General features: G+C 33.9%; 1 protein-coding gene across 1 annotated transcript in view; it reads right to left on the bottom strand.

The window, feature by feature from the left end:
* The window catches only part of PCLO (piccolo presynaptic cytomatrix protein), a 406,268-nt gene that overhangs the window by 25,677 nt on the left and 354,391 nt on the right, over positions 1-26,200 (bottom strand). Inside the window, exons 22-23 of the mRNA XM_011927761.1 lie at positions 22,337-22,478; positions 18,171-18,244 (exon numbers count right to left, since the gene is read on the bottom strand). Of these exons, the coding sequence (XP_011783151.1) occupies positions 18,171-18,244; positions 22,337-22,478 (216 nt within the window). The remainder of the gene's footprint in view (positions 1-18,170; positions 18,245-22,336; positions 22,479-26,200) is intronic.

Raw genomic sequence — 26,200 nt, 5'->3', positions numbered from 1 at the left:
AGGCCAACTTTCAGAGAAAAGCTGAGAAAAGATGTGAGAAATAAACAGGCTTAGGCTGGTATTTCCTGAGACTATAATATCTACATGTGAATTTCTTAGTATGGCCACCAGTAAACATTCTTTGGTTTTGCGTTTGTTTGTGTAGTTTTCCGTCTCTTACCAACGAAAAATATTGCCTTATCTTAGAGTTAAAGAAATATGACATTAAAAAATTGCACCCTACAGGGCTGAGTGCGGTGGCTCACGGCTGTAATCCCAGCACTTTGGGAGGCCGAGGTGGGCGGTTCACGAGGTCAGGAGATTGAGACCATCCTGGCTAACGTGGTGAAACCCCGTCATCTCTACTAAAAATACAAAAAATTAAAATAAAATAAAATAAAATAAAATAAAATAAATAAAATTAGCCGGGCGTGGTGGTGGGCTCCTGTAGTCCCAGCTACTCAGGAGGCCAAGGCAGGAGAATGGCGTGAACCCAGGAGATGGAGCTTGCAGTGAGCTGAGATCGCGCCACTGCACTCCAGCCTGGGCAACAGAGCGAGACTCCATCTCAAAACCAAACAAACAAACATAAATTGCACCCTAGATTTAATGAAAAACAAATGTTAAAATTATTCGATATGGTTTTTAAATTAATTAAAAATAATTTAGGTATAACGGAACATAAAATATATCATAAGAACTCATGAAATGGCTGGTCAGCTTAAGAAATCAAACAAATTCAGATGAAGCCAATAGGGTAAGCCATTCCCAATTGCTTCCCTCTCTCTCACCGCTGAAGTAATCATTATTAACTTGATTATTATAATTATCTTGTTATTTTAATTATATATAATTATATGTGTATAGCTATATGTATTACATGTATGTGTTATCGACATACATACATGAATCCGGAAGCAAAGGCAAATTCTTAGCCTTCTCACTGTGTTAAATGATAAACCTGATACAAGACATCATCATTTCTTTCCTGAATAATTGCAACAAATATTTGGAGGTCTTTCTTCTTTGACCCTTTTTTCCCTTCAGAATTTTCTCAAAAGAGTAGTTAGAATCATTCTTTTAAAACTTGAGCCAGACTGTTTCATTCCTCAGCTCAAAACCCTCCAACACTGTCCCACACCAGGTTGTAAGTGAGAGTTCTTGAAGTATTCAACAAGGCTTCTATTCTCTCCCTGACGTCACCACCTACCATTCTCTCCACTGCTTACTTCACCTGGGTCGTACTTTTCCTGAAGGTGCTGGGCACACTTCTGCTGGTCAGCCAGGAACGTTATTTGTAGGATTCACACAGCTCTCTCCCTCATTTTCTTCAGTGATTACCCAAATGTCATCTTCTTGTGAGGCCTTTCCAGATAACATTATTTCCAACTTAGTGTTGTTTTTTTTTTTTAATTGCAGATGCCCAGAATTGAATTGCCCGTATTCATCAATTCACAGCACACAACCACCTAATTAACATCTGTCTCTGCAAGAACCTGTATTTGTTTGGTACTTTGTTTAGTTTATATTTTTCCCTTGCATCTTACTAACTTTATCATCCTCATTACCCTCCCAACCAAAGGCAACCAATCTTGAGTATTTAGTGTATTTCTTTTCAATCCAACTTCTATGTATTTGTTTACAGGAATGTTTACAAAAAGATATATCTGTGAGAATATCTAGTTTGGCTTTCTTTTTATTCTGAACTAAAATAATATCATGCTATGAATCTCATTATTTTTACTAATTTATTTCTCACTCAAATCTATGTTTTTGAAATCTATTGATTTTATTATATGTAGATCTAGATAATTTTTTTTCTGACATTTACATGGTATTCCATTACCTACCTATAATATATTTTATGTATCTGTTCCTCTAGTTATGGAGAAATAAATATATTGCCTCCAGACTTTTACAATCACAAAAAACTGGAAAGCATTTCTTTCTTTCTTTTTTTTTTTTTTTTTTTTTTTTTGACGGAGTCTGGCTCTGTCACCCAAGCTGGAGTGCAGTGGAGCTATCTTAGCTCATTGCCAGCTCCGCCTCCCAGGTTCACACCATTCTCCTGCCTCAGCCTCCTGAGTACCTGGGACTACAGGCGCCCGCCACCATGCCTGGCTAATTTTTTATATTTTCAGTAGAGATGGGGAAGCATTTCTTTACTAATGCCTTTGTAAATGTGTACTTACCAAATAATTTAAGTTTCTTTGGTATTATTTTATATTTCATTTTTTCCTTTAGCATCACAAAACAATTATTCTTTATTATCCTAGGACAGTGGTCTTCAACCTTTTTGGCACTAGAGACTGGTTTTGTGGCAGACAATTATCCCATGGATTGAGGGTTATAGGGAATGGTTTCAGGATGAAACTGTTTCATCTCAGATCATCAGGCATTAGATTCTCATAAGGAGCATGCAACCTAGATCCCTCACACACGCAGTTCACAATAGTATTCACATTCCTAAGAGAATCTAATGCCATTGCTGATCTGGCCTGGTTACTAACAGGCCACAGACCAATACAGGTCTGTGGTCCTAGGGTTGGGGACCCCTGTACTGGAAGAAATAAAGCTTTCAAAGTTATAAGCTAAGAAATTATTCCATATATTTCTATAGCCCTCTGTCTTCCAATCTCTCACTCATTTCAGCTCATAGTTTTGCAAAAGAGATAGAACTTAAAAAGATCATTACAATTACAGCATCATTGGTGCAATGATGGAGGCACTGACAGGAGCAAGAGAAAATTTCCTTAACAGAGCAAGCTGGAGAGTGCCCACAGATAAGTTCTTGAAAAAGGTAAGCTGAGGGGTGGGTCTCAAAGGATGAACAGGTGTTTTCCAGGATCAAGCATTTTGGGAAGGGGTGATCACATTAAGCAAAGAGAACAGCAGGAGCAAATGTAACAAGAGGAACTGCAGAGCCTGTGTGGAAGGCTCCACACAATTTTGATATAACCAGATGTAAAGTGGGAGAAAGGACATGTCAGGAGATAAAGTGGAGAAGCAGAAAGAGGGGCTGGTTGTGTTAAAACCTAGCTAGAGTTATATGGTTGATGGGGTCCATAGAAACATTTTATGCTAGAAAGTGACAAAATCAGATTAGACAGGTGCTGTAAAAGAGATGTGAAGATGATGATAATTCATCTTCAAAAACTTCAAAGGTAGATTAGGAGATCAATGTGGACACTAGACATTTCTTTTGGTGAGATGTGATGGAAACCTAAACTTAGGCAGTAGTTAGAATGAAAAAAAGGAAAGAAATTTAAGAAATACTGAAGAGGTAAAATCTGCAAGTATTTGGCAATTGCCTAACTGTGGAAATGAGACAGTGATTAGAAGAATAATGTAACTGAAACCAAACCTGAGATATAAAATGCAGGAGGAGAAGAAATTTACAGGTTAAGAGCCAGAGTATTTTCTTCTATTCTTTAGCAAAACGAACAAAACTAAAATCTGATATATTTTTCTATACCAATAAATTTGCATATTTAGAGTTTTAAGTCTTCTTAAAAGTTTATGTTTAAATCGTTAACAAATTATTCTTAAACAATTATGTTTAAGTAACATAAAATTGTATATTTCCATAACGTATCTCCATGTTATCATGTTTGCCATTACAACAATTCAACCTAGATTGATTCTAGATCATATTTTGCAAAATGAATAATTAGTGACTCATTAATTAATAAAGACACAACTTTTTGTTTTGACACTTTAAGTTCTGAGGTACATGTGCAGAACGTGCAGGTTTGTTATAGGTATACACGTGCCATGGTGGTTTGCTGCACCCATCAACCTGTCGTCTACATTAGGTATTTCTCCTAATGCTATCCCTCCCCTAGCTCCCCATCCCCCAGCAGGCCCCAGCGTGTGATGTTCCCTGCCCTGTGTCCATGTGTTCCATTGTTCATCTCCCACTTATGAGTGAGAACATATGGTGTTTGGTTTTCCGTTCTTGTGTTTGCTGAGAATAATGGTTTCCAGCTTCATCCATGTTCCGGTAAAGGACATGAACTCATCCTTTTTTATGGCTGCATAGTATTCCATGGTGTATATGTGCCACATTTTCTTTATACAGTCTATCATTGATGGGCATTTGGGTTGGTTCCAAGTCTTTTCTATTGTGAACAGTGCCGCAATAAACATACGTGTGCATGTATCTTTATAGTAAAATGATTTACAATCCTTTGGGTGTATACCCAGTAATGGGATGGCTGGGTTAAATGGTTTTCCTAGTTCTAGATCCTTGAGGAATCGCCACACTGTCTTCCACAATGGTTGAATGAATTTACACTCCCACCAACAGTGTAAACTCTCCAGCATCTGTTGTTTCCTGACTTTTTAATGATTGCCATTGTAACTGGCGTGAGATGGTATCTCATTGTGGTTTTGATTTGCATTTCTCTGATGACCAGTGATGATGAACTTGTTTTCACATGTTTGTTGGCTGCATAATTATCTTCTTTTGAGAAGATGACACAACTTTTGAAAGCAGGGTTTTAAATAACTCAATAATTTCATCTCATTCTATTGTTTTAACCAGTGCCACAATTATTTCCAGGAGTAGTTTAGTAGAATATTTTATTTAAAATATATTTAAATGCTTTATTAAGAAAACTATGAACAAGAAAACAATTAACTTTAATTTTTATAAAAGTTTAAAATATCACATGACATGCTAGACAAATCTCAATCTGAGACTGCTAATCCATGTTCCTAAAGTCACAAGAAAATCACATTCTGAAAGTAGATCATATTCAGAGCTCTAAAACACCCATAAACCAATGAGCAACAGCTCATATTAATTTTACTCAGATAAACTCATGGCTGACTATAAAAAGAAACCTGTAAATTGACTGAGGAACAACACAGCAGTCTCAACGAAAAACTAAATTGCAAAATTTGACCTACATTTTGACCCAGCCAAGTCATCATTAATTAAAAGGAAATGAATTCAAACTATCAGACTACCAAAAGTAATAAACACTTGAAGAAAAAGCTGTCTTGAAAATAAATTGTTGAGAAATAGTTCCTGTTCATTTGGCCTCTTGCAGTAACTGAAATCATTATAAACTACCTTTTCCACCAATTAAAATAGAAGTCAAAGAGAGCATGCCTCTGCTTAGCTAAACATAGAACCATAGAATGTAAAATGGACTCAGGCACTTCAGCACTAAAAGATGGCTTCAACTAATAAGTGTATTTCTCTGATTAGAAATATTTTTTAAAAAGCAAAATAATAACTCAGTTAACCGCCTTACTCTAGAAGATGTAGTATTTTGATCAGTTACATTTCTTCTGGTTCAAGAAATTCCTTAATGTTCTCAGCAAACTTTCTGAAATATGTATAGCAACATTTAAGTCTTCCCAAAAATAGAATTGTAATTTCTTGTGATGAGCCTGCTTTTCATACCTTATGGTGGCATTCTGAATTTCTGATCTCTTTGTATAATACCATAGATGCATAAAATACAAAGTATTAAACTAATTCTCCTGCCGTTTTCAGGATATGCCCTAAATGTTTTAATTAAAGACGTCAAATCCTTCCTCTAAGACTTGTCTGCCAGTGATTTTCTGCCTTTACTGAGAGTGCTCCACACACACTCTCACATACTAATTAGAATATGGAAGAATGTAATTGAATAAATTCTTTAAGTAACGTAAAATTGTGTATTTCCATGACACATCTCCATATTATCATGTTTGCCATTGTAACAATTCAGCCTAGACTGATTCTACATAATATTTCTGCAAAATAAATAGTGACTCATTAATTAATAAAGACAACTTTTAAAAGCAGGTTTTAAAATAACTCAATTATTCTATCTCATTCTGTTCTTTTAATCTGTACCACAATTATTTTCAGGAGCATTTTAGTAGAATATTTTATTTAAAATATATTTAAATATTAAGAAAACTATGAACAAAAAATGATTAGTTATATAAAAGTTTAAAATATCTCATGAAATGCTAGACAAATCTCAATCTGAGACTATTAATCTATGTTCCTAAAGTCAAAATCCTAAAGACACAAGAAAACCACATTCTGAAAATACATAATATTCGGAGCTATAAAACACACATAAATCAATGAGCAACAGCTCATATTAATTTTACTCAGATAAGCTCGTGCATAACTGTGAAAAATAGTTGAATCAATTAGATTGATTCAATTAGATTATTAAATCGAAGAAGGATCAATTAGAAGAACCTAATTGAATTAGATTCTTCCATATTTGAAACAACAGGTCAATGTCATTATCTATAAGCTAAGAAAGCCAGGTGCAGTGGCTCATGCCTGTAATCCCAGCACTTTGGGAGACGGAAGCAGGTGGATCACCTGAGTCAGGAGTTTGAGACCAGCCTGGCTAACATGGTGAAACCCCATCTCTACTAAAAATACAAAAATTAGCTGGGCGGCAGAGGTTGCAGTGAGCCAAGATCACACCACTGCGCTCCAGCGTGGGCAATAGAGCGAGATTCAGTCTCAAAAAAAGAGCAAAATGCAAACATTCTACCTAATTGAAACTCCAAATTACTCTTTTAACTCATCTTTAAAGTACTGTATTGTCCTATAAAGCATAGTCAATTTCTTTCTTAAAAATCCTGTGGAGGTTTGCTTTTCATCATGTTCCAACAGTTTCCCTGACTTTTAAAATCAGTTTTTACATTGCCCTCTGCTGTTAACATTTTTTTTCCTGCTTAATCTTTCTAAATCATATTTGTGTTTAGCGATCACTTTACATGATGACCATTATCACATCATTTCATCTTTATGATGCTGGTGCCCGAAGCTGTTTGATTTGCATTTTGATTCTGAATCGTTTTTAGAACAAAGACCTCATTTGTCTTCCCAGATCACTCTCAGAGCTGTCTGTCCTGCATCTCATACCTCTGCCCCTGCTTGCATTCCAGTCCTTATCTGTTGAATTGCCTCCAAACGAGCCCTCCGACTTCAGATGTGATCCTCCCTAACCCATCCTTCACAGCCCCAAATCTGTGTAATTTTCCTTCTTAAAATCAATCTGTATCTTCCAACTGCCTATCTACAGTGTGGAGTCTAAGTTCCTCTTGACAGCTTCAGATACTTCATAATTTATCTGAACTGTGACTACTCTCAAATCCTATCTTCCACTACTCCCTCCAGCACAGAACTATGCTACAGTCAGGCAGAAGTGTCCACAAGTTCACCAATATCACATATTTTCTCATATTGCAAAGGCTTTGACAATGATGTTTCCCCATATTAGAACCCTTGCCAGCCTTCCTGCAACTATGAATACATATTCCTTTTATTTCAAGAACTATTTAAAAAAATATTCCTGCCAGGAAGCCTTTCCTTATCCACCCTAAAGCAGAGTACCTTAATATTCAATATACATTCACATCTGTCAGAACTCCATGCCAATTGTTCATGAACATGTTTGTCTGTCCTACTAGACCGTTTTTTTTTTTTGGTAGAGACACTGCATTAATAATCTTCTGTAGATACAGCTACACTTGTGAAAAGAGAAGCACAGTCAATGTAAATTCAGAGTTACTATACTTTTAAGTAAATTATGTAGTTTTTAATTGAAGTAATCTCTCTGAGTTCAGTTTTAGGGTGGTGAACTCCTTAAAACCTGTACAACAACATACAGGATTAACATGACTTTTCAAGGTGTCTTAGGTATGGCTGGCATACGCAAAGAATCTAATGTTTTAACAGACTCTCTCAATGTTTTTGTGTAAGCATTTATTTCAGTTTCGCAACTATGTTATTAAGGTTGGTTTAGCCTTCGGTTTCTCTGAGTTTTTATTACTTGATTCAAAAATATTTATCAAGTGGGCATTTTGTGCAAGTCCCTAAGCCAGACACAGGGAATAGCATAAATACAGTAATACCTTATTATAAAGTATTCTTGTGAGATTTGGGTCCACCAGATTTTCTAAAGGTCTTAGCCGAATGCTTGGCAGATAAATGAAAGTTGTGTTGTTTTTGTTGTTATTGTTATTAAGGGGTATGTGTAGATTTTTTTTGAAAAAGATGAATTATCATTTAGAATGAATATATATATATATATAATCATTCAATATGACACTATCATAATACGATGTGTAAGATAAAGACCTGCTACTGCTACTTAGCATTACATAACACCAACAACAGTTTTCTGGGCTCCAGAGTGCAATGTAAATTAGAGAAATCACAATGGTGTGCTATTTCTTGGATAAGTGAGCATTCACGTTGGATGATAACAGCCTAAAATTGCATCTGCTTAGTGCAGGACAAAACATGACTTGAGTAGATAGCAATTCTTTTCTCAAAGTAAAAGATTTAAACAGAATAATCCACCTCCACAGTTTTTAGTGGTACAAAACAAATAATAAAATATATTGATTATTTTAGAGACTAGCACTCAACATTTAATAAACAAGCAGTGCTGTACTTTCCCCAGAGCCTATTATCTCGTGTTCATACTACTTTCTTATCTGTAAAACTGGTTCCTTAAGGGAAAGTAATACTTGGTTGACCAAGGGCTTCTTTTCTGAAGTGTGCTGGTCTTTTCTTTTCCCAGTTTTACTTTTTTACTCACTTATAAAATATTTTCTTACACAAAAAATTATGTAAACTTCCAGCATTTTCTAGAAATAATAAATTAAAAAAATTTTTCATTAGAGAAAGTAATAAACTAAAAGGTGGGAAAGTGAATTATCTTCAATAAATTTTGTCATTTTTAAAACTTTTGATTTTTTTCTTCCTGAACATTTATAAATTTATTTTTAAACTTTCAGTGAACTGGAAAAATAATCTAAAAGTTAAAATGTTTGAATTTCATAGACTTTTTTCCCCCCAGAGATTTTGTATTTTACATCATCAAAGTCAGGTTTTTTAAAAGTGAAAAAAACTTTCTCAATTCAACAATGGTGCTATCAGGAGGTGTTTAATGAGTGTGTCAGATAAAAAGAGTACTTAATTGTAATACCTACTACTGAACAGTTTTAAGAGAATGGATATTCATAATAATTTAGGGGAATGGTAGAAAATTATTTACTTCAAATAATACCATTTTTTCTTATTATTATGCAGTTTGATTCCTATTGCTTGTTTTTTATTTCTTCGTATAACAAAAGGTTGAATAATTTTATGGCTTTTTTTTTTTTTTTTTTCTGACAAGGTCTCACTCTGTCATCCAGGCTGGAGTGCAGTGGCGTGATCTCGGCTCACTGTGACCTCTGCCTCCTGAACCCAAGCGATCTTCCCTCCTCAGCATCCCAAGTAGCTGGGACCACAGGCATGCGCCACCACACCCAGATAATTTTTGTATTATTTTGTTAGAGATGGGGTTTTGCCATGTTGCCTAGACTGGTCTTGAACTCCTGGACTCACACAATCTGCCCACTTCAGCCTCCCAAAGTGCTGGGATTACAGGCGTGAGCCACTGCACACCACCATAATTTTATGTTTTTGACTTCTTTCTTAAAAAAATAAAATCTGAGATTTCACATATCTCAATCCTTTATTTTACCGAACTCATAGTCAAATTACTAAGAGAAACCCACTGCCAATTTTTTTAAAAATCTGATTCTTGGATTCTTTACATTCATATTTCTTAAAATAATTTGTATTGCCTTTATAATATATTGGCTTTTTAAATTTTGGTAGATGAAGATTTAGCTTTTCTCATTCCTGTCATGTTACAATCTTGTTAAACTAATATTTGGAATTTATATTAACTTGCCTCTTTAATATTCATTTTTGAGAAAATTTGGTTCTTATATGGCTTTACTTAATTTTATTTTTTTCCTTAAGTTATTAATTGCTTTGTTTTACAATTTGCTCTGCTTTCCATGTATCTATCTTTAAATGTTCTCAACACTTCCAAGAGCACCTCTTTCAATACTATTTTTCACTTGGCCAGACACGTCATGACTTTTGTCAATTCTCTTCTCTCCTGCATGAGCACCCCATTCACTACCCATGTGCAGCCTAGAACTCTCCATATATTTTTGTTTTTGAAATTCGTGTTGTGGGAGATGTCAAAGAGAAGGAAGATTCACATTCTATGCCAGCGCTATCTATAATGATCCCTGGCTTTGTTTTTTTAAGTTAGTATCTGTGTGTGTGGCCGATGCTCAGGTGAAGATGCAAAGTAGTATCAGCTCTGGTTCTGAGTTCCAGCCAAGTTGATGGGCACTCTGCAGCAGCTGCCCCCATATGTTGAGGAAACGAAACTACAGGCTGGCTCTTCTGCTAGTGCTTGGTCACAGTGTACACCTGTTCACCTCCCTGGAGACAAACGCCATTCGAAATTGGGTTTTCAGGGTCCTGGAAGTATTGAATGAATTTCTAAACTTCACTAGTTTCTGTGGAGGGCCAATATTTTTTTATTGGGCTACTAGAAATGTCCAAAACCCCAAAATACATTGGAATCAAATTCAGAATTTTAATAACTGCTAATGAGTTCTTCACATTTGAAATTTGATCTTCATATCTCTATATCTGATCGGATTTTCTCAGGTGTTCTTTATTTCTGCTGCATGGCTGTTGTCTTTAGATTCTCTTTTTCTCATCATGGAAGTCCTCTATTCTTTGTGTCTCTTAATTCACAAAGTATTGTGTGTGGGGGCAGGGTATGCTTGCATGTGGTTAATTCGCTATTTTGGTGGAGCATATCTTCAAGGAGCTTCCTGAGATAGGTAGCATGGAAAGTAAAAGTTTTGTTCTTAGCCTTCTCAAAAATCATTTCATTTTACCCTTACATTTGATGGATAGTTTGTGTATAGATTTTTAGTTTACAATCCCTTCCATTTGAAATTTCAAAGGCATTAATTATTATCCTTTTCCTTTTAAGCCTCTATTATTGCTGCTGAAATATTGTTTGAATTCTTATCTTTTTTTCTTTCTGGTTAATGTACATTAATTAATTACCTGGAGAAATATTTAGCATCTGCTCTACATTTCTTGTTTTCTGAATTATTATGATGCTTTCTCATGCTGCAAGTCTCTTTATTTCTTGTCTTTCTAATGTGGAGATTTGTTTTCTTCAGTTTAAAGAAATGTGTTGTAGTTTGAATAACATTTCTTTTCATCTCTCTCTTTTCTGTGGAATTACTGCTAGTTAGAATTTGAGGCTGATAGGTTAATCACTTAAATGTTTTTAACATTTATAAGTTTTTTGTTATTGTTGTTATTGCTAATTTCTCTTCGGTGAAAAGCCATTGTCACTGACATGCCAGTTCATAACTTTTTTTTTTTTTTTTTGAGACAGAGTCTTGCTTTGTCACCCAGGCTAGAGTGCAGTGGCATGACCTCAACTCACCACACCCTCTGCCTCCTGGGCTCAAGCAATCCCCCTATCTCAGCCTCCCTAGCAGCTGGAACCACAGGCATGCACTACCATGCCCAGCTAATTTTCGTATTTTTTGTAGAGACGGGGTTTACACCAAGTTGTCCAGGTTGGTCTTGAACTCCTGACTGAAGCAATCTGTTCTCCTTGGTCTCACAAAGTACTGGGACTAGAGACATGAGCCACTGTGCCTGGCTCTCCGGTTTATAATTTTTGACCATGTTTGTTCTTGTTTGTCCTTTTTTGAGCAAAATGTGGGAGATCTTTATTTAGTATAGTGATCATTTAGTGATCATACAAGTTACAATATTTTAGTCTTATTTATCATGTGTTCATTGCTTTTATTTTTGGTTTCTTTTACTATATAAGTGTTATTATTATTTGTAAACAAAAATGTCTATTATTTCTTTGATGGCTTATGACTTCTTATCTTGCTTAGGAAATTGCCCCTCATATTCCACTAAGCCTGTTCAAATCTTATTTGTATTTCCTTCAAACATTTTCATTATTTCATTTTTAAATTTCATCTCCTTAATTAACCTTAAAATTACTTGGTATATGGTAATGACTAGAAGTCTAATTTTCTTTTCTTACTGAAGAAAATTATGGCAGAACTATTTGATAAACAAACCAGCTTTTTCTATGGAATGAAATATCTGTTCCATTGGAATTTATAATAATCATTTACTTTAAAACCATATATGGATTGGTTAAGTTATCCATTTGTCCATTTATCCGTTTGTCTATTTTGTGTTAATTTAATGTTGTTTTGAATACAGAAATTTTTAATATCTGATAAAACAAGATTTTTAATTTTGGCAAGCTACATAGCATCTGTAATGTAAATGGTGTTATTAGTTGGCTGGCTATAATCATTAAGTGTTGGGTGTTTTCCTTTACAAACCACTTAAGATAGTCTTATAAATTTAAAATGTTTTTTCATGAAATAGCTGTGTAACCATCAATATCAAAATAAAAATGTTGGTAAGTACAATGGTAAGAGTCAGGTGATGTTAGATTAGCTACCTGTAGATTCTAACTCAAATAAGTTGGCTATAAAACTCTGCTTGAATGGTTTTACTGCTCTAGGTCTCTGTTTCCTTGACTGTATAAGGTGGAAATTGTTATTTCAATTATTCCACATCTATTATCTCCTACTGTCTTGTGACAAATGAACCAGCCAATGTGAAGGTATTTAGAACAAAATAAACATTATATATTTGTGATATTTACACATCTTTTGTTAATTTTCTACATCTATACTAAGAAAATATTCTTGGCTTATATTTATTCAGTGTTATTTGCTAAGTTTTAGTATTCTTATCTTGATTCAAAAGCCTCTCCCTCATAAGTAAATCAGAGCAACAACTCCCAGTGCAACATTTCAGGAACTTGTAGGTAAAGAAGACATTTAAAAAATTACTGAAAACTACTATTTCAGATATTAATCTCTGAAAGTCTAAAATATTCTGGGCTTTCATCAAGCAATTGACAATGCTTTGATGTGTGCTAAGACTAAGAAATACCCAAGATCACTTCCAGAAATTTAATTCATTTAACTTTTCAGTAGTCGATCAATACCCTCCAGAGATGAATCTGACTTAGATTTAAGACACAAATTTAAAAAAAAAATTTAAATAATAGGATATTTTGCAGTAAATGTCATTAATTTTAAATTCTCAGTGAATAATCCAGGACTAGAAATAAGTGACACTGGATTTTAGATTCTCGTAATTTAGGAAAATGTGGTAAGGTCCAGGGAAATCACCACCAAATAGGAGGAGGCTTTCCCCTTGCACCCTTTACTCTAGCGTCACTGAATAACTTCTCTCCTATATACCCCCAATCTTTTCTTCCATCTGTGTTGTTCCTCATGGTGTTCTTCAGTCTGAACTTGGCCTCATTCATTGCCACGTGTCTAGACCTTGTTCAACTTTCAAAGCAGTCACTACTTGTAACCTCTTTCACAAAACCATGCTCCCCACCATCACTTCTACAGATGCTGCCACGCTTTTCAATGCTGAAATTCCAAAGCACATAATTTTCCCTCTGGTTTATACATTTTTATTGTAATTATTCTTTGCATCATGGTTATTGAAGCCCCTTCTCTGAATGGACACTGGCTATACACACCTGGTTCAGCAAGCATGCTTCCTGGCTGCTGATGAAATAGAACCAATCATACTAGATGGACAGTATGCTCCCTCAGCTCAGCATATGTATTGAATTGATCTCTGTAGGATTCAAAGTTTTAATATGGTGTTTTGCATATAATAGATACACTCATATATAGCACTAATCAACTTTGGAAATATAAGAAAGGTAGCATAAGTGTTGGGAAAAATAAGACAGCAAGGTCCCGTATTTGTGGAGTGAATTATTGGATGCCATAATAATAGCTGTTATTATACTCTAATTGAGGATCTTCCATAATGGTTTCATATTTTCTCTTTGAGAGTAGAGCCTAGCAAATTTCTAGAATGTTTGAGGTTTACTTGTTCTGGAAACTGAATTTCCATTCTTACTGAAACTAAATTGAATTTTATAAAGATACTTAAGAAAACAAATAATTTATTAGGGTTATTTATTATTTAAAGGTATACAGCCAAGAAAATTAAACTTCATGGAAAGTTGTGATTGTAATACTTTTTAAAGATGATGAACACCTGGTTTAGGAGACTTAATGGATCAAGGCAGCTACTACATGGATGTTCACTGGCAAAAAATAACAGTACTAAATACATCCATCTTAACTAATGGAAGGGTCAAGTAGCTTAAAGGATGTAATTAGATATTTTTAGTGTAAATTGGGAAAACATTCATCTGTACAATTTGAAAGTCTAATTGGTTTGATTTGAATCTTAAAGAAAAGTGGTCTTGTATAGCTCTCATTGTCAACAAGTGCACAACATTTTATCAATCCTGAATAATAATCATTTCTTTGGATGGGACCAAAATGACTCTGTCTCACATATACTTCTCATTTAATAATAGCTACAACTTAAAGGATGTTAACTGTATTCCAAACACAACACTTATTTTCACTTTACATATGCTCCTAATTGTGGAAATTCAATGACAGATTAGTGGAGATAGTCTGAAAAAGTGTTACTGTTTTATACTACAACTTAGGTCAGAATCCCAGAACACTTCATAGAGCTCACATTCTGACCCATTGAACTAATCTCATGCTGGGATTAAAATTCATAAACAACTTCTATGAATAAGGAAAAACATTGTTAGAGAAAATGACTAAGTGGAAAATTATTGTTTTTAAATTAGAAGCAGAATAAATGGACTTGATTAATAAGAAGAACAAGGACATGACTATTTAACATTAAAAAACACTCAGTAACATTCTCAACAGAAATTGCAACCCCATAAAACATTACTTTTTACATTCTGAACCCTATAAAGCAAAAACAAGAATAAAAATTGTATGTGAACAAACTGTCTAAAAGAGATTACTTAAAATCTATGATATACTCTGAATTAAAGTATGCAGTCCTAAAGCAAATCTTTGTAGATGAGTATTTCTTAGAGTGGACTAAGTTGTTCATAAAGCAAAGTGCTTAAATGAATAATATAAGTACTCAAGATGAAGTGGAACATTTCAAGGATCTATAATTTCAAGAAAACTGTGCCTACTACAGAGTCAGTTTTTCTAATGTCCTGGTGAAGGATTGAATGGAGGAAAAATACAATAAAAAACTATATATTTTGTCTAAAAAAATGGAATTGACTCTTGTTTGTTTTTGTTCCCCCACTAAATTGGCTGTTTATGTTCACTGACAACAAAAGGAAGTAAAGACAATTCTTTGGATCACTCAAAACAAACACAGATTATACATATATCTCAAGTACAACACAAAGTTGATTCCATATTTCTATGTGGGCAAAACAAAATCTTGCACTTTAAATTGATGTATCCTCCTATCTTCATAGAGCAAATACATTCTTAATCATTTTCTCCTCACTCTGTTTATATATGCTTTCTAATTTAAAATTGCCTCTGAAAGTCTAATATTATTGCAGTTTTCTTCTCCATATTATTAACTCTTTTTTATATTTATCTTACAGTGATACATGCCCAATTCATATGGTTATGTAGATTATAAATTTGATTATTGTCAGATGTTAACACTAACTCAGTCAAAAACAACTTGTCCAAAAAGTTGCTACCAAAAGGGCACTTGACTATAAATAACTCACATTATATTACATATTCCATCTTGTTCCTGTCCTCAACCCCCGCCCCTCTGCTCAATAACTAATCTGAGATCAACTGTTGATCAGGGTCAGTTCGTTAAAGGGGAAACATATTGACTCATAAGTTTAAATAAAAATAAAGTAGCCTCTGATTGGCTCCTTCTTGGAAAACAAGCATGTTTTGTGTGGGACTGATATGAAAGAAGAAAGCAGTATTAGGATGAACGATTTCTGTTCATGACAGCTGTTAACATTTATACTAAAACAATTTTATTTATAAACTTTAGGATTAAAGAAAGGTAAAATTAAGTAGCTAAAAGTATGCATGAATTGCTTCTCTATATATGTAAATTCTAGAGTAATATGAAAATCAATAGCTGCTAATTGTATAGACATTCTCTGAGCAACTCTGTGGGCAAGGCTGTCTGCTAAGTGCTGGGATAACAAAAGGAGTAAGTGCTTTCTCTGGTCTGAGAGTTGTTCATCCTTATGTAGGAGACAAAAATAGAAATAGGTAATTTAAATCAAAGAACAATGATAAAATATGCAAATTCTGTCAACTGTGTGTGTTAAGAGCATAGAAGGAAAAGAAGGCAAAATGGGGAAGAGAGTGAATTAAGTGCAGGGCATACGTAGTTTGATGCATCCATGTAAAATATTGTGCCGGCCCTACACTTATGTGCTTTTGGATGCATTCTTCGGTCTTTTCCTTGCTTTCTTCTCGGAGTAGCTGCCCTGTACAGTTTCCCAGACCTCTCTGTCAACTGGCTTCCAATTGGATTTGATCAGGCACTGGCAGAGATGGGAGAATGGGAGGAAGAGAGAACCAGGATATTTCTCCCCATCCTTGTCTGTCTCAGGATATATTTCTGGCACTGGCTGAATTTCTTTCATGTTTCTTACTCCCAGAAAGCAGGCATGTCCTGGTTTTGGCTCTCACTGTCCTCTAGCTTACGGGAACAATAGCTATTTTTCTGCTGCTTCACTATACCCCACTTAGTTTCTCAGCTTCTTTCACGAGTATATAATCAATTGCTAGTCATTTGTTTCCTCTATTTCAAATATTCAGAGCCATTTATAGTTTCCTGGTTGGACACAAATGCCTGACACACTGAGTCTAAATTCCAGGAGTTTGGGCTGCAGGTTTGGGACTAATCAACCTGTAAGAGAGAGTTAGTTCATGAATGTGTACAGAGATAGGGTAGGTAAAAAGATTGGTAGATTGAGGGTGGAACACTGAGGTATATTGCAAGAGATAAAGGAAGCATAGCTTTTGAAGGAGTCCAAAGATTAATTTACAATTTGAGTAGAACAAGAAAAATGTGGCATTCACTTAAGCCCCTGAGAAAACCTAGGTATCACTTAGACCCAGCATTTGTCAGATGAGATTTCTGAAGATAGAGAAATGAGGTCACATATCTAATAAAGGCCAGAATTGAAAACCTGTTTTCAATTCTATTTCCCTAGGTAGTGTTCTTGTGATAACACACCCATAATCATGCTAATAGTGTGACATTTGGTGTCATTTTCACTTGTTCTGACCTTGTTCTATGTGTGCACTTCAGTTTCCTTTTATATAACGCCAATATATGTTATTAGTTATCTCATAGGTAATTGTAAGAATCAAATGAGACAGTGCATGAGAAGTACTTAGAATAAACTACTTAGAATAGTTAAATGTATTGAGAGAGGTTGGAATGACACATGAAGGACAATAGGGCTACTATATTCATTTTATTTTATTTTTTATTTTTTCAGATGGAGTCTCCCTCTGTCACCCAGGCTGGAGTGCAGTGGTGAGATCTGGGCTCATTGCAAACTCTGCCTCCTGGGTTCAAGCAATTCTCCTGCCTCAGCCTCCTGAGTAGCTGGGATTACAGGTGAGCGCTACCACACCTGGCTAATTTTTGTATTTTTAGTAGGGATGGGATTTCACCATGTTGGTCTCAAACTCCTGACCTCATGATCTGCCCACCTCGGCTTCCCAAAGTGCTGGGATTTCAGGAGTGAGTCACCACGCCTAGCCAGGGATACTAGATTTTATCACACTATTACGAAAGGTAAGCTAGTCATCATAAAGCTTATAGATACTCTTTTTATATGTTTGCTGAAGTTAAGGTGTTTTCACATTTGGTAATAACTTACTATTTGTTTAATAAAACAAAATATGAAATTAAATTTGGTTTTTCTTAAGATGTTAGTTTAGCAGTGAATTTTTCTGTAAAATGATTTTTACACCATTAATTTCTTCTCAGCTTCATATATTTAAGAATTTCCATGGACTTAAATGAGGTTCCATGACTGATTTTCTATTTGTATGATATTTTAAACAAAATATATATTTTTAAGTTCAAGATTTCCCTCCCACCCTCGGAAAGTCTTCTGAGTCTTTTTTGTGTCATCCTTCTCATTCTTCTTTCTCTTTTAATTTTTTAGTACCCCAAGTTCCTTCAATGTTAAACATAAATGAGAAAACTGGGAAATTGTAAAGAAAGTCATTCTCATTTAATAGATAATGATGTCTTACTACCTATTGCTTTTGCCATTAGTATGTAACGTTTATATTCATGTTAAAAGAAAAATAACTCAAACACTTATACTGTAGAATGTAGATTAGGCCAAAATCCAATATTGTAAATTTTTACTTACCTTCAGTGTCTGCTAGCCCTATTCCTACCCCTGACTGTTTTATAGGCTCTTGTCCATTCTGTCCCATCTTCCCTCTGTTTAGGAATAAAATAAAATGATATATTCAGTTATGATCTCACGAATGCAAAGGAGGCTAAATTTGCATAAATTAAATAACATTGAAAGTAATGGCAAAAACTGCAATTACTTTTGCACCCATCAAATATTTTCGGACTTGTAATAATTATTTAAATGGCACAGACATACACAGTTAATTGCTCTATGTCATGATTTTAAAATGTGAACTTGTTTATTATTCCTATTCAAGCCAAATAATATACCTCAACATTCAGTAATTTTTGTTTGTAGACTCATTTATCAAAAAATAAGACAATCATGACATTTCCAAATTTTGTTTTAGAATGTTTTATTTATTTCTAACTCAAAAATGAGAAGGGGCTTTATATTTTTATAAGTTGTACTGATGAGTTATTCTAGTTTGTTTTGGTGAAAAGAGCAATATTGAAATAAATACTATATAGAAATGATATTTTAATAGACTATTTCTTATTTCATGTGTTTTTTCCCTAACTCCTTCCTGTGTTTTCTGCTATGTTGAGCAAACTGGCTTTTGTAGTCAGGCTGCTTGGTCTCTGCTTCTGGCTTTGCTATTTCTTGCTATGTGTAATGTAAGGCAAAGTACCTGGTCAAGACTGTTTCTCCTTTTGTGATATAAAGATAATAATATTAGCTACATTTTGATTGTGAAAAAAATCACATGAAAAATGCATAAAAATGTTTAAAGAGTGCCTGAAAAATCATAAGCATTCAATAAATATAGCATATTAATAGGTAGGCATGCTCATAGCAGCCTTAGAATTCAGCTAAAATCTGCTAATCACTTTTAGTTTTCAGCTTCAAACTTTTTGGAAAGTCAACTAGATGAAGAATTTATGATACTTTGAGGATTGTAAGCTTAGAATGTTAATAATTTAACAGCTAAAGGACTGTAGGCCACTTCTTATTTCTTTGGCTACAGAAAAAGCTACATGGCACATGAAAAAGTTTGGAATTTGCCTTTATATATACTTAGATAAGGTGTTCTAAAAAGATGGAATAAAAACTTAAGTGTTATAGAAAGGTGCTTGAACAAAAGAGCATCTTGATACTGCACTTTGTAGGCAACACTTCTAGCATAGCAGGATTTACTAACAATTAATTACAACTTTCATAGGAAGTATTTGGTTTGCTGGACCTGCTGAAAATGTAACCATATTTATTTCTTAAGAATCCAATTATATCTTACTTGAAAACTGCTCTAAAGATCCTCTTATTCTACTTCAGAGAAGGTGCTGAAATGTGTCTGCACATAATAAAAGAGGAACACATGTAAATTCAGAAATTATTTTATCTCAAAAGCCATTACATTGTTCCATTATAGTAATTCTAGCTTAAAGGTTTAAGTACAAATTTTTATTAAGTGTGTATGTGAGGGACCAAGTTCATGCAAATTAAGCAATTTCCAACATTTCTGTTTTACCGTATGTATGTTAAACCATGGTCTGCATGGTCAACATCTGCATACATATTTAAGCAATGCACAAAATTTTAGCGTATGCAATTGCTTCATCAAGATTCAAGACAATTAGTTAAAAAAAAAAAAACTCTGCTCTATCTCTTAGCATTAGAGAGGAAAAAAACGTTTAATAGCAGTAATCTTGCTTTTATCAGTACATTACGCTGGTAGAGTGAGCCAAAACTTACCTTGTTACTGAACCAATTCTATTGAAAGTGAGGGTCTTTTTAGTATTGGTAATCTAGTAGATAAGAATACTAAAAAATTAATATTCTTGTACTATCCCAGACTTTTAAAAAGTAGTTACTATAAGTCTTAGTAATTGTAGCACAACTACATTTTGATAATTTTTGGGGTTGTTCTTGATTCTTAGACTTCATATGTTAAGGGTGATACCCAGCCAGTCTTTGCTTTCAATTAAAACTGATTTTAACATAGGTACTTAGCCAATATGTGTAGTAAGTACATTTTGAAGATTATACAAAAAACTTCCACAGGATTGTGAAGCTAAGGTAAGTGCAAAGGAAATGTAACTGTGGGTCATGTGAAGGATGTGGTTTCTCTGAATTCCCAATGACTACACTTTAGCTCAGAACATTGTTGCTATACAATTTATAATTTATATTTTTAAACAATCACTAGATATTTATTAAAAACTTTTACTCTCCCAAGCAATAATTTTATTAGATACAATGAGGGATAAAAAAGGACTGCCACATACTACTTCCTACACATATCCTATAGTGGTTTTCAAAAGTAAATATTTGTTGTGCTCATATGGCAAAGCAAGAGTCTCCTAGACAGTTGTGCAAAGCTTTGATTTACAAGAGAAACAGAAAGTGGGAAAAACCAAAATTAGAATGTGGTGTATATATATAAAATACATAATCTACTTATTCTGCAGACATTCAGATATTGACAAAATAACATGTTTACTCTTTGGAAGTTATAACTTTACCATCAGTGTTCAATTATATATTTTGAAAGGTGCAGAAAAATTGGAAGGATAGCAAATTATGTGTGGTTTAAAACCTTTCTAAATTCACATGGCATTTACAGCTTAGGGAGAAATGTAATGAATTTGTAGAAATTATTTTCTGTCAAATTGGATCATCAGAAGTCAAAGACCAATGGGATTAGGTTCCTTTTAGGAAGAATTTCCAATAAGATAGAACTGATTAAGTACAAATAACTCTATTGAATCCATGGACTAAATCTCATAAAAGAAAAGAAAGCTAAGATGGGCAGGTGATACAATAATAATTTGCCTAATTTAAATTGAAAAAAATGTAGTTCAAAACAACAAAATGAACTCATTTTCACTGTAAAAATCCATTTTCCCTAATGCTTTGCTTTTATAAACTGAACCGTTATCAAAATATTACAATTGTTGTGGACATCAAAAGGAAAGATTTGTGAAAACCCTTATTTTAAAACAAAGAGAAATAGAAAATCCACCTGCTGAAAAGTCTTCACTTAGCATTGGAGACAATGAAAAAGACCCTTCGACAACCCAGCTCAGGGTTGGCAAGCTCTGCAAAGTGCCAGTTAGTAAGCATTTTAGATGGGCTATGTTCTAACGACTTCTGCCCTGTGGCACCAAAGCAGCATCAGGCAACACAGAGCTAATAAGAGTGGTTGTGTTCCAATACAACTTAGTTTATATTCACTGAAATTTAAATTTCCTATAATTTTCACGTGTCACAAAGTATCACATTTCTTTTGTTTTTTCCTACACATTCAAAAATGAAAACGCCATTTTTAGTTTACCAGCCTTAGAAAAACAGGTGGTAGACTGAATTTGCCCTGGCCTAAATCCTGGGACCTGGGTGGCCCAGTGGTATTTTCAAAATCCAGAAGACTAGTTAATGGGGAGGAGAAGGAAAGCTCAGGAAGTTTGGATGTTGTTATTGGAACAGACATAATCTACAAATTTATCTTAAATGCTACCAATATGATCAAAGTGATTCTAACACATTAAGTCTGCTAAAGTTTTGCATTTGATTTGCAAAATGACTTTTTTTTTGAGGTTTAACATTATGAATGATTCTTATTCCGAGAGTACCTAGTCAGGGACCTATGCACTACTCTGTACTTGTTCTAGAAAGTATGGAAACACTTCAATGCCTTCAATCTTAATTGTAGAAGGATTTATAGTTGAAAAGTCTGCATAATTATTCACTATGTCCTCTGTTTCAAATATGATATATGGATTCTTTGAATATGTTTAAATCTCTCCCGATTCAAGGTAAATTAATATATGTTTGTCTCAAATACCAGTAATGTTTGTATTTGATCATTATGTGATTAAAACATTACTGTACTCCTGCTGAACTTCATTCTCACATGGCTAAGTGATTAGCAGTTTTTACATCAAATAGAGATTGTATTGATTAAGTAGTTCTGGTAGTGACTAACATTTATCCTTAGAATTAACTGAATTATCCAATCTTTCTTGAACTATCTATCTTTACATAGGCATTAACAGTTCAAGTGTCTCAGGGACAATGACTCAGAATTGGATAATTGTTGTTATTTCCTGTTAACTGTTGAGAATGCCTTACTCATGATGCTGAGTAAGCTTTGTAGTAACAAAAAGAGACCCACTTACATCCTCGGAATAGGAAATAGATTAGTCTCCCCTGCAGTGCTGCTGCTTCCTTCACTGTCCACGCTATACCCACTGCCAAAGCTGCTGCCCGAGGAGCCGGTAGACACAGAGCTTTCTGCAGGCCGGTGATTGGGAGGCTTTGCTGCATGGTGTGGGAAGATTCAACACCACAGTCAATAAATGAAGCTGACATTGATCTACAAATGCATCATTATACATCTTCTTAATTTACATGTATAAAGAAACAGCTACTGAAGAATTACATTTTTCAACCTGCCTTTTCGTTTCCTTTACTGATAATGCACAGTGGCAACAATAAATTATTTTACTATTTTTGTTGGACATCAAGGAAAAACAATCACCTTTAGGGAAAAAAACATTTAATTTTTCGACCAAGTTAAGTAGTGTGTAACTATGCTACTATTATTATTTTTGTGGTTTCCTTTTACAGTATTGCAAAAATGATGTGGTAAATAAAAAGCATTTTGGCTATTTCATGGAGAAAATAATTTAGAAAGATTTGGGTAGATAGAAATGGCAAGATAAAGAAAATTGCTTATTTTTTTTCCTATTACTAGACAATAATCTGTTTTTCTCCTTAGAAGCAAAGACGCAAAATAGAATTTTAAGAAGTGATTGAAAATTCTGTTTGTTTTTATGTACCTTTGCCTGCTATCTCCAACAAGTTTTTAAAATTTAAAGATATTTGTTTCCCTTCAGGCATTTCCTAGTTTATCATCAAGACTTGTCTCAAGAATTTCCTAAGTTTGATATTTGAATATAAGAATCCATATTCCATGGAGACATTACAAATTTGTGCAATAAATTATGCAGTAGGGGTATAGTACTAATATTGTTGGCAGATTTGAGAAGAAATCTTGATGCAAAAAGAAGGAAGATAAGGCAAGTTTTTCCCTTATTTTGCTGGGGAGAAGTTTCTATAGTAAATTTTTGAAATTGTTGATATTTGCCTTCTGCCAGAGAGACCGAACTTTTTGGTCACACAGGTCTGGTTTTGACTCCCAACCCACTCTTTAGCAACTCTACACCGCTTTTCTCATTTGGAAACAATGGAGTCAGTAATGCCTACCTTGTAAAATGGTGGTTATGGGGAGTGAGATATGTGGGAGCCCAGTAACTTACTCTTTTTCCTCTTGTGATATTATTTGCCACATCCCCACTCTTCTCAAGGGCTTTACTATCCATGGCTGTTTCTTACTGTCTTTGAGCTTAAATAGTCTTTGAAAATGAATTTAACTCTATTCTCTTCTAAATCTAGATGTGTTCAAACCTACAATTCTTTTTTCTTCATAAATGCATCCCTATCCCATCAGAAGTTTATTAGCCAGTTGGATAGAGTTACACTAATGGGTGAACAGTTGATAATCATTTCATGGTCCTAAGATATTTACATATTTCTTAAGGATATGTATAAAAACACAATGATTCTTAATCTGGTGGAATTTTAACCAATATAATAACTAAATGAAGTGAAACACATAAACATTGTGTGGGAAACCATTTGAGGACAGGAAATCCACCATCAGGATAGCTAGCATCAAGTCTTGCAAAGGATTTAACTTTTCCCCCATTTCTTCACTTTTTTGATTTCGGCAGTAGCAGGTTCTCTAAAGCCACAAGAAATTTTTATATATATTCCAGTGGCAGTAGGATCGCTTCCCCAGAATACGAATCCCTTCCCCAGAATAGGGAATCCCTTCCCCAGAATAGGAACAAGAAAGAAATTTTTAATAGTTAGTCAATTGTATATCAGATGTGTATAATTTAGAAATGGCTATTTAGAAAAAGGTGTTCCTAACTTATAGACATCTGATATACAATTGACTAATTGAACTGAATGCTGTTAACAACCAGTCACCAATTAGTTACTAGGAACCCACAAGACTAGATTTGTGGAAACAGAATAGTTATGTTTCTGAATATTTAATTTATGTAGAAGAAACCCAGATGATGTGGTTATTGTTAAAAAAAACTTCTTAAAGGAATAATTTTAAAAATGTAAAGGTAATATGAGTAGGATGTAAAATTATGGACATGTATAAAGTAGATTAAAATGCATAACCTACATAATAAGTCAGATTAGTTAATTGATTATAAACCAAAGAAAGCTGTCATACTTTTTGACTGGGATTCTATAATCCAATTCATAATTTTTAGTATGACATTGACTGGAAGACATTAATTTCATCAGCTGGAAAATCACAATTTACTATTTTCAAAGATAAACCTTAATTATTAGCCACTAATATTTAATCAATTTATATTTATTAAATTAAAATAATTTTCATTCAAGATCAACCTCACAATGAACAAAAATAGCTACATTATAAAAATGATTTATTATTTACATTTCAAAATAGTCCGTCCTTTGTTTTGTCAACTTTGGTTTTACCTGATGCAATTTTTAGTTCTATTCCTCTTCTTGAAAAGTTGAGAAATGTGTACAGAATATAAAATACCATAATAAGAAGAAAGAAACAAAGCTAGAAATAAATTTAAGAAGAGACAGTTTTTTTCCATCTTGCCAATCTCTGAATATAATTCTCATTTTGAAAGCCTGTGCAAGTGTTGTCAATATTTTAAATGCAAACAAATAACATTTTATAAGATATATTAAAAAAGAAAACCAAATCCGGGGGACATTTACCTGTAATGGAACCAGTCTAACATCTCTGTAAAACACAATTACATCTAAGGTTCTGTCTACGGAAATTTTAGGCAGTTAGAAGTTAGGCGAATAATTCAAAAGAATCTGGATATTTGGAGTTATCATAACAAAACATCTGGTGCCAGGTTAAATTCTGTATTCTTAACCTGGTATCCAAGTGTAGTGCAGAGATACATAGCCTCACATTTGGTTAGTTTCTGAAAAATGAGTTAAATTAAAACACACGACAGATCTTTTATTCTTACTGGGCTATATCTACATTTCATAAAATGTGATAAAACAAAAAATGCAGAGGTTTTGATAAGCTGGTTCTAAGAATTCGTATTTTAATATCTTTTCCAGATACTTGAAACATGTATTTACTCATTTCTTTCTCTTGAAACTGACTTCAAAAATAAAGCATCAATTCTATTAAATTGAGCTAAATCTGCATAAAGGCAAACTTTTGTAACAAATAAAGTATATTTAGGATTTTATTATCTGAAGCTGGATCTTAGGTAATTTCAAGACATCTAATAATTTCAACCAAATTCTTTATTTTGCCTCTCAAAAGAGTTTTTATTGGTCTGTTCCTTTCCAAATATATCTCACATAATTCTTCAAACACTTGACATGGAAGCCCTCTCAGCCCATTCACTCTGGCTCCCTTTGGTTTGGCTTTGTTCTTTCCAACTTTACTAAGTCCTCCTTTATCCCATCACTTTCTTGTGTCTAAATTAAAGTTATCTGTAAAGGCCTAGCTCAGAAATCACCTGCACTTTTCCTCATTTTCCCATTCAGAAGTGACCTGTCCTGTGTCTGGACTCTTGTAGCACATACTCTGTCGTTATTGGAAGCAGAACCTATGTTTTCTCCTTGGTAACCTCCTTAAAAGCTTGTCCCCGAACCATGTTTGAACAACATTGAATGAATAAATAATAATAATAATACTTAATACTTTAACCAAACAATGAAAACATCTGAATGATTTAATAGATAATTTCACTTTTTAAATCAAGCTTTGTGTTTTATGCAAATCACAAATCTCTCATCAAGAGGCCACTTGCTATGGAAGGATTTTTTTCTATGTTCTTTGTCAAAGAAACTTTAGGGAGTCATTTTTCTTTTTTAGCTTTTAAAATCAGAGGTAACTTTAATCTGTCATATTGTATAGAAAAAGGTGATCATTAACTATA

Source organism: Colobus angolensis, unplaced genomic scaffold (genome assembly GCF_000951035.1).
Source record: "Colobus angolensis palliatus isolate OR3802 unplaced genomic scaffold, Cang.pa_1.0 Scaffold74, whole genome shotgun sequence".
In the NCBI taxonomy this organism is placed as follows: Eukaryota; Metazoa; Chordata; class Mammalia; order Primates; family Cercopithecidae; genus Colobus; species Colobus angolensis.
Note: the sequence above shows the minus strand (reverse complement) of the source record. Positions and strands in the feature narration are given on the sequence as shown.